Below are 9,895 nucleotides of genomic sequence, written 5' to 3' on the forward strand. Positions count from 1 at the left end.
CTGAAGTAATGCACTCCAGTGATTACATTACAGATATACCCAGGCTGAATTTTATTTTTAAGATTTCCACAAGGATGTGAAGTACTTTGGTTTAGGTTTTTACTATTTGCTCAGCTGTATAAATTACATGGGTTTTCTGTCAGTGAGTATTAGATTGAGACCCTATTACCTCAGCATTAGTATGCACATCTTAGCATTAATATGCACATCTTTTTGGAACAGATGGCATTGAACAGAAAATTGATTTCTATTGCTTTTTGTTTGTTTCAGTTTTTGGTAACTTCAATCTTGGACAACTACAGCTACCTGTGCCAGCCAGTGGATTACAGCCGGAGTGAACTAGGAATGAGGGTACAGTTCTGTGCTTGCCTTAGGCCCTGCTCCTCCCATGGGTATGCAGATTGTTTTGCTCCTAAAGAGCAATTTGCATGCCTAAGAAGGCTTTTCCTTCAGTTTGTTGCTTGTAAATCCATTTCACTAAATTGTCTGCTTCAGTGGTTGGTTGCACATTGCTTTAGTTCTCTAAAATTAATCATCTCAATCTACACAGCCATCTAAGTTTGCTCTTTGATCACTGCAGAGAGGGTGATCTTGCCCTCTGAAGATAGATGTCTAGTACAGATATTGCAAAGTGCCTCTGAAATATATGTGACTCTTTGCATTGACTATATAAGGATTTTGAGTGATCACTTTCAACAAGAAAAGCAATTTTTATATCTTCAGCTTTGCATAACATAACTCTTACTCATCATTTCTTCTAGCAGAAGCATTTGGCTAAAACTATTCTTTGTCTGATCGTCCAAGGGGGTTGGGTCCCACCACCTTCAGCTTTTCAAGTGCTGCATCAGTTATTTTCTGTTGGAATTCAGAGCTAATGCTTTGCTTCCAGGTATAACCAGACTTTGAACAGATGCAAGCATGGCTATTATCTTTTCAGTTTTTCAGATGCCATCAGGCAAAAAAAAAAACCAAAAACCCCAAAAGAACCCCTTAATTTTTCCCCTTCCCGAATGGGCAGGGTTTATATAGTGTGTGGTTGAAAACGTGTTGATTTTGTGGAAGTCTAACCGCGGTACCTTGTGCTGCCCAGCAGATGGCAAGAGTGTGTTGGTGGTTCTTCTTCTCCAAAGTCATCGAGCTGCTGGATACGGTAAGGAGAGCTCAGCTCCATAGAGGGACTAGTGCTGGAAATAAATCACTTCCTTGTCAGAACGGGGCAGGGTGCCAAAAGCTAATGTCCTCGGTTGATCCTGTATTGATCTGCTTGATACTTTTCAGTAAGCACTGGTTTCGTGTGTTCTGTGCTGCCTGTTTGTGGCAATAAGGCTGATGCTGCTAAAGAGGGCTCAGCTTCAAGCATGCTGCTTTCTGACAGTGTTTGACCTGCAAGAGCCCAGCAGCACCACTGGATATCATGCTGCACGGCTTCCTCTAAAGCATCTTTCTAGAAGAGAATGTCCAGTTTGCCTGTCTCCATCCCAGTGGCTGCACAAGCTCATCCCCAGCTCCCTTCCTGTGGGTGGGCACAGTGCTGGGGAGAGGCTTTAACTTTGGCTGTTGCCAGGTGGTCCCCCAAAATCATAGCTACTGCTGCCACACAGGCTCTGCCATTGCCTGTCTGGCTGATTAATAGTGGTTAGTTGGGCAGCAAAGAAACTGAGTGGACAAGTATGTGTCCTAGTATCTTTGCTGCCACAGATTATCCCAAAGCTGTGTGTTACAGGTTTGTGTCCCATATGAAATTGAAAGTCCACTTGAAGGCAGCACCATTTTATAGCTTGTCTTCAGGTCTCCTCCTAGATTATAAATGAATTAAATAAATGATGGAACCAACAAGGGGATCCCACCTCTCTGCTTGGTCAGCTGAAGAAAGTTGTGTCCTAGCCTAAGACTTCACAGTCCAGTGCTCTTTGGGATGTAAGTCACAGCATTCAGATCCCTCCTATGGTTTGGCCAATCCTCTCTCTGTTTTCATCAGCAGCAGATCTAGCTTTTTGCCAGTACTGAGTCCCTGAAAAACAGATTCACTTTTTGTTGTGTGTGTATATGCATGTGCATGCTAAAATGCAGTGACTTGACACGTATTCATCTGGAAAAAACCACTCTCTTTACTAATTCCAATTCCAGAAAGGTTTGGGCATTCAGCACAGCACTTGTTCTGAGGATCATTGTCTGGTAAATGTCTAACCTATGTCCTGAAAAGGGCCAGACCCAAGCAGCTACAAAGTGTATGGAAGCTCAGTCAGAGTCTCAGATGTGTCCTCTTTGGATTTTGGGACCTGAATGCAAAGATAAAAATAGCTGGGGCTCTGTGGAAGAAATTCTGCCTTTCGAGTCCCACTTTTCCATGTAATATAAGTTCTATTGCATGTGTTGAGTTTCACCAGTTTTTATCAACAGCAGAGGAAATGGGTTTGGGAGATTCAGAATCATCATTAACTATTTTAATAACCTTTTACTGTGAAATCTTTTGTCTAAATACATCAGCTCAAGATTTTCCTTTGGCTTCTTTCAGGTTTTCTTCATTCTGCGCAAGAAACAAGAGCAGGTGACTTTTCTGCATGTGTACCATCATGGCACTATGCTGTTCAACTGGTGGTCAGGGGTCAAATACGTGCCTGGAGGACAAGGTAAGCTTTTGTAAGACATCTTGTGTTTCACTTTTTGTTGTGCTGTGGAGGTAGCATTAACAGTGCAGATGGGCTGACTGGCAGGTAGGAGGCTCACCTGCTTCCAAAGGTGTGAAAAACATGTGCATTTCAGTTGATACCATCTGCTCAGCTCTTTGGGCTATTTAGACTGCAGTGACTTTAGATTCACTGCCTTATCTAGAATGAGAATGTGCCAACAGAATGTGTCCAAACTGAAGAAAATTACATTCTATACAAGGTCTGTGTATATCTCCTCCCAGACCAGTGGTTCTGGCTCTCCATTTCCTGCTCTGACTGTGTCCCTTTCTGGTCTGTATCCAGACTGCTTCTCCCTTTTGCCCCACTGGAAAAAAAACTTCTGAGTACTAAGCTACTATAGGTAGGCCTTATACAAGATGCTGGTATATTTCTGGGAGAAAGCCATTTGGCTACATAGCCTTGGCACAAGAATGGTATGAAATTCTTAGGTCAGAAGATCAAAAATTCTATTCTCTGCCTTTGAAGCTCATCTCTGTCTCCAAACAATAGATATGGGATGGATATATTTTGAATACCCCAACTCTGGAAGTGGTCAAGGCCAGGTCGGAGTGAGGCTTTGGGCAACTTGGTCTAGTGGGAGATGTCCCTGGGGGTTGGTTCCTCCCAAACCAAACTATCCTATGATGCTGTATGCTGAAAGAAGGGAGCAGAGGACGTGCTTCCAAGGCAGAGCATAGATTGAAGGTTCATGCATAGGGGTGATGTGATGTATTCTGAAAGCATCATCACAGTGGCTGTGAGCTCGTCACAGAGTTACTCTTGAATGGTCTGTGTTTCTTGTTCATCCTCACTTCTTCACTCCTCAGCCTTCTTTATCGGGATGCTAAACTCCTTTGTCCACATCTTCATGTATGGCTATTATGCCCTGGCCAGCCTGGGACCACAGATGCACCGTTACCTATGGTGGAAGCGTTATCTAACCATCATGCAGCTGGTAATTAGTTCCATGTGTTCATCTCTGCCCTTCTGTGTGTCAGGTGTGATGGCCCCTGCTGTGTATCTTCTCACTGAGTCAAGTCTTTGTTTGCTGCCATGGAAATCAGTGTGTCCTTGGGTGTCCTCATGTACCCTTATGAGAAGTGAAGAGATTGCTGACCTGCCCTTAATGGTGCTGTCAGAAAACTAGCAAAAGGCCTTATATCCTTATTTCAACTAATAAGCTCCAGATTTGTAATGGGAAAGAGAGAAAAGGTTAACAATTTGACTTCTCCCTTTTATGTGTATATGGAGCCCTGAAAACAGCTTGATTTTGAGAGGTGTAGGGCATTAATTCAGGGAAACTTTGGGTTCTTGGTAAGGCAGGAGATTAGACAGCCTTCACTCAGTTTCTTCAAAAAGGAAGACTGTGTCTAACTGCAGGCAAACAGATGAGTGAAAAAGAAATATGTGAGTTTTACTCTTTTGGTAGAGAATCCCTTTGGATTTTCTTTCCCCATCTCTGAAGAGATCCTGAAAACCCTGTGGTTTTTCAAAGATACAGCATAAATGCAATGTTCCAGACAAGGACAATGATTACAGGAGAGTTATTTCCACACAAAGAGGTGTTTTGCAAACAAAAAGTATGCAGTTACCAGAGAAGAGAATGAGGATGTACATAATATAGCGGTGTGAAGGTCCAAGATTCTTACTTATCCTGAATGGTGAAAGCAGAACAAGGAAGCATTGCATGAAATGTAAAGGTATTTGTAACACAAAATCTAGCACAGGAAATACACTTTTGTTTAATATATGTTTGGTGGGTAGAACTCATTGCTTCAGGGTATTGAGACAGGTGACTTAGTAAAATACAGAAAAAAAGGATTAATGTTTAAATGAATAAAGGTGGTTTCTGTAGTTCCTCTCTGTAAGCTAAAATGAAAATCAAAAATCATATAGGTATAATAATCTGATTACCACTTGGAAAGAGGAATCTCCCACCTTTAGTTTTCATATTCCAAGATTTTAGTTACTGGCCTGTGGCATCTGCTCCTAGGCAGAAGAGGCTGGATTCCAAACCTGCTCTCTGCAGCAGAGGACAAGCTTCCATGTCCGATGGACATATTGGGAAAACATTGTTGGGCTTGGAAGGCAAGTTTTTCAAGGATGTCAGGAGAGGCAAGCAGATGACACGGGCTGAGGACACTACTAGTATGTTGTGATAGTTGTTGTGATGGTCCTAATGGTCAGCTGAGGTGTATCTCATGTAGGTTCCCTAATCTGGCTGCTTCTTTTTTCCCCCTCTTCCAGTGCCAGTTTGTGGCCATTGCTGCTCATACTTCCTACAACCTCTTCACAGAATGCCCATTCCCTGATGGCTTCAACACTGCAGTCTTCCTCTACATCCTCAGCCTCATGACTCTCTTCCTACACTTCTACTATCGGACCTACATTAGGGGAAAGCAGGAGAAGCTAACTTAAAGAAAATCAAAGAGGACAGTGAGCACAGTCTGGTGAATTTGTGCATTCTCTGCTGCTTGTAACGTGGTTCCATGAAGAAAATGTATTTTGTGTAGCTCATGTCTTGCCTACAAGTATCTCAAGTTAGGGAGAAAAAAGGAATGACAAAAAAAGCAATTAAGGTATTGAGGAGCATACCTAACTAAGCTGAGGTGAAGCTAAGCCAAATAGTCACCAGCATAGCAGACTTTGTGAAATTAGCACAAGATCTTTCTCCTTCCATCTGTTAGCTCAGTTTCCATTAGCATCCAACCATGGCTCCTTGTCTCATTTCTTAGGCCATAGAGGGTCTCTTTGCATTAATAAAACTGTCTCAGCTTGCTGGTCTAGATCAGGCAGGGTCCAGCCCTGAAGGCAATGTCCAGGTAGGAGCAGCAGCCAGGAACTCACTGGGATCTCAGGATGCACTCACTTGTACACTGCATCCCACCCTGTCCTATTAAGGAAGTTCCTACTAGGACTGGGATGGTCCTGATGGTTTAACCTTATATTAGCATAAGCATGGAGGAAGTTGGACATTAGGTTGACTGGCTGGACAGGTGTCTTCATTGTCCTGAAGCTAAAGAGGGTTTTATTAGCAGTTTTAGCCCAATAAATGAATGCAGTAAGAATCACCATGTACTTTTAGCCTAAGAAATGAATGCAGTAAGAATCACCATGTACTATTTTCTGGAATGCTTACTTTCCTAACAATAGAGAACAATAGAGACTACTTGGTATTGCTCCTTATAGATGCCATAATTTTACTAGAAAGCATAGATTGAGGTTCTCTATCTGCATCTTTCCCCCCAGTCTGTTATTATTTTTAATATTATTATTATTTTAAAATGTTGCTTCTCAACAAAGACAAGTAATTTAACAGCACCATAAACAACCACCTCCACTACCCAACTGCCCAGGTATTAATACAAATTGTATAAAATCAATTCATTGGCTAGTGCAAAGCTGCATAGCTCCATTGACTTTAACACATCACTTACTGGCTTCTTTTTAACTCCTAAATCAATTACAACTAGAACTTGGCACTGCAGATGGTTAAACATTGTTAAACTTTTGATGTGGTAGTGCTTTGAAAATCCTGAATTCAGATTTTAAACTACAAAGTAGTACTTATTTATTGCATTCTGCTTCGTTGATTAAAACAGGTAATACAGAGTAGTGATATTTTCACAGCTGAAACACAAAGGTCTCGAAGGAGAGGATTAAAATTAGTAACATGCTGCATTGCCATTGCCAAGCCAAATCCACCTCAAATATAAAGAAGTCTAATTCCACTGGGAATGTCCAGAGGACTCGAGCTAGCCTGAACCTAGCAAGTGGAAGTATACAAAAATGCCTGTATGCCATGCACCAATCTGGAGTTGAGTGGCTGTGCAAAATAAATGCAACTTGTCATTGCCAGTCTGTGTTCATATGCCAAACCTTTCCTTTGGCCCCTCCATGCACAGGTGTAAGATAAAACAGTATCCTTCTGTTCCTTGCCCTCCTCCCCTTCACACACACAAAGGACTTGCTTGCATTACCACAATGACACGTCATAAATGTCATTCCTTTGATTCAAGTAGTCTTTCCTCCTGATTGTCACTGGTGAGTATGAAGACCAGAGCAAGGCTTGTTTGACATCTGTGTGCTAGCTGGTTTTTTTCCCTGTCCAATATATTTCCATGCTGTTTACTAAATAAATGGTACTGCTTTTGTACCATGGAATACTACTTTTGTTAGAACTTTAACTAGCAAATCTCTGGGTGGGTCCTTCATTCTTCCCTTTGTTTGGTAAGGCAGGAAAAATAGATCTGCTGTGTATCTAACATACTGTCTTCATGTTGAGGGTTTCCCCAGGGACCTCTCTAGCATTGAAGACTTAGTGCAGGTAAAGCTGTTTCATTACTCCTGTCCACTTAATGATTCACTTATGGCTGTCTCCTGCTTAAACCATCAGGACATTTGGCCCTCTGGTTTTATGACAGTGCATAATTTCCTGCATCTGGCTAAATTATCTGTGCTTACAAAGCAATCTAATGCTCTTTTTTCCTATACATGAGGGGATCATGAGGGTCTCAAGCTCACTCTCCCCTCACATGTACTTCTTCTCATTGTAGTTACTCATTTCAAGGGCTTCACTAATAATTTTATACCAGAGTAAGCATCACATACTTTGATTTTTCTTGATTCATTCAAAATTCATGCCTGCTTAAAAATTATAAATGTGCAGGAAATTTGAATGAGATTACTCGATGCTTTTGCAAAGCCTCTCCTTCTTAAAATATATACATTTGTAAACATGCCAGTTTTTAAGCAGTCCTATGCAGCTTAACTTGTGCCTGTGTATAATAGAGCTTACTGCAATGAATTCTGGGGTGAGACTCCCCACATAGCTGGTAAAAAAATACAAAAATGCAAGTTTGTCACCTGACAGCTTGAAGTAAGTGACTGATCACCTAACTGAAACACCATTGACAGTATTTGTCCTGGATATGCAACCTTTTATCTATCTACTCCTGTCCCTCTTCCTCACAGCCTGAGTGGCCTAATCTTGCACTTCTGCATTAGTAAGAGTTTTTTGTCAGTGTGACTTTGACGGCATAGGATGAAAATGAAGTATTTTCAGTTGGTTGATAAGGAGGGATTAAGTTTGCCCAGGAACTTCACATTTTCCATATAGAAGCAGCCATTGGCATGGTGTACAGCCAGTACAGAAGCATCAATGGAAGCAAAATTCACTTGTGAGAGTACTTGCACTAGCAGTGAAGATAAAATTGGATTGGTACAGCTGAGTGGCTCTGCAGGTCTTGATACTTTGCTCCTTCAAATTTCACTTATTTGTCTTCATTCTCCTGTTTTAAATTGGGTTATCACAGTTGGAACTGTCCACCTGGGCCATCCTGTTGTGACAAGAGCAAAAAACCTGAGAGTACAGGTATGTGCTCCTGGAATTCAGTGGAGAATAAAGGCACCAAATGGGATCTCCCCTATAAGATCAAGTCCCTAGAATTAAAGATTACACCACAGCAATGCACTGGAAGCCAGAAGGGCTGGAAATTATAGACTGCAAGTTTGGATGGCTCATGCTATCTGTCAGAGTCCAAAGTTTTGAGGATGAACTGAAAATATCCTGTCACGGTTGGATTTATAAAAACCTCTGGGCCAAATGCATATTCCACCAATATCAATGGCAAATCTTGCAGATTTCTGTGGAAGGAAGATGGCACAGCTGTGAGAAAAACAAGGTGCTCAGCTCCATGGCCTGGTTTGCCTGTGAGCAAGTTGGAGTGTTAGTCAGGCTTAACAGAAGACTTTTAATGGCACAACTATGTACAAGTCTCCCCCTTATAAAGTGTGGGTCATTATATGTTCTTCAGAGTAGTTTTCATTAACAAGATGTAAAGCATAAAGTAACTAGTCTGTTTAAATGAATAAGCTTCATATCTGGTGCTGCTCAACATCCTTCCTGCTGTTCCAGTCAATGTAAATTATGGATGTTCTGATCAAATTACTTCTGAATTAACCAGACCATTTACTCATTGCTTACTTTCTCTCTGAAGATAAATGAGAGGGATTCTCATTTTAATCAAAACAAAATGCAGAAAAGAAAATCAATTACTATTTAATGTTTTTTCCATCACTGTGTGATGAAAAGTTTCCAGAGGAACTTGGGCTTAAAATTGCAAAGCAATATAAAATGCAAGACCATGGCTGGGTTTTAACTCTTGGATTTTTCATATACTATCAGAAAATAGGGCTCTATGTGTTGTTTTTGTTATATTTTTAAAGGCAAAAGAATTACTCCATGCAATTAATCAAGCAGAAGCAGAATGCAGTAGATTGCACAAAAGATAAAAATCCGTTGATACAAATGTAGAACACCTACAAGCCAAACATTAAAACAGATCAGCTGATCCTATATATAGAACAGTGTGAATTTGCTGAATTCATTAATGAATAACTTCGTGGATTAAGGCTTGATAGATGGAGTGCTCACATCCAGATGTTTACTGTGATTTGTCAATGGCCTTGTACTTAATCCTCCTGAACAGGAAATATGAGTCTTTTCTCTGGGGTCTCCCTTAGGGACTGTGGCAGTCTCTCTCTCTGGCCTGAATCATCTCAACACGGGATCAGGCTGTGGAGGAATTAACCAAGTGGTGGAGGCATGGATTTGCCTTTAACCCCTTCGGTTTCTTCTTGGCTTAGATGATCCTCACCATCTGCCACAACGAGTCTAGTATTCCGTCAACACAGAGAAGAAAAAAGCAGGAGTCACCCATGTCACTCCATGAGGCACATTTGTGGCCCCTGTGTCCTCATAAAGTGTGCTGACACACCCAGTCCCACCACCACTGAGGAGGAGGGCTGTGGGCAGATCAAGCCTCAAGAGGCTGTGAGCATCTCTCCACCTCTCAGCATTGTATTTGTATTTTTGTGATGCTGCAACTCGCTGTCAGTGACAGGAATGGCCCAAGAGGGAGTATTTGTGAAAAGAGTGGATGTCCCTAAGGTATCCTTAGTCAGGTATACCAGAGGATGTGTAGTGTATGTGTACGTGTGTTTGGTTATGGGTAGGTGAATGCAATCTCTGCAGATTCATTGCTCATTTCTAAACGTGGGACCACTACATGGGATGGATCTCTCACTTCTCTGTGTGGGAGTCTGTACTGGTTTGAGCTGAAGTACAGTTTCTTCATAGAGACTAGTATGAGGCTATGTTTGGGTTTCGTGCAGAACACAGAGTTGATAATGCAGGGATGTTTTTGTTTTGTTATAGCAGAGCT

General features: G+C 41.6%; 1 protein-coding gene across 1 annotated transcript in view; it reads left to right on the forward strand.

Moving 5' to 3' along the window:
* The window catches only part of LOC103809207 (elongation of very long chain fatty acids protein 4-like), a 7,776-nt gene extending 2,689 nt beyond the window's left edge, over positions 1-5,087 (forward strand). The window contains exons 3-7 of the mRNA XM_009082030.1: positions 271-351; positions 1,094-1,150; positions 2,516-2,630; positions 3,497-3,624; positions 4,917-5,087. Of these exons, the coding sequence (XP_009080278.1) occupies positions 271-351; positions 1,094-1,150; positions 2,516-2,630; positions 3,497-3,624; positions 4,917-5,087 (552 nt within the window). The remainder of the gene's footprint in view (positions 1-270; positions 352-1,093; positions 1,151-2,515; positions 2,631-3,496; positions 3,625-4,916) is intronic.
* The last annotated feature ends 4,808 nt before the right edge of the window (positions 5,088-9,895 follow it).

Source organism: Acanthisitta chloris, unplaced genomic scaffold (genome assembly GCF_000695815.1).
Source record: "Acanthisitta chloris isolate BGI_N310 unplaced genomic scaffold, ASM69581v1 scaffold13339, whole genome shotgun sequence".
NCBI classification, from domain to species: domain Eukaryota; kingdom Metazoa; phylum Chordata; class Aves; order Passeriformes; family Acanthisittidae; genus Acanthisitta; species Acanthisitta chloris.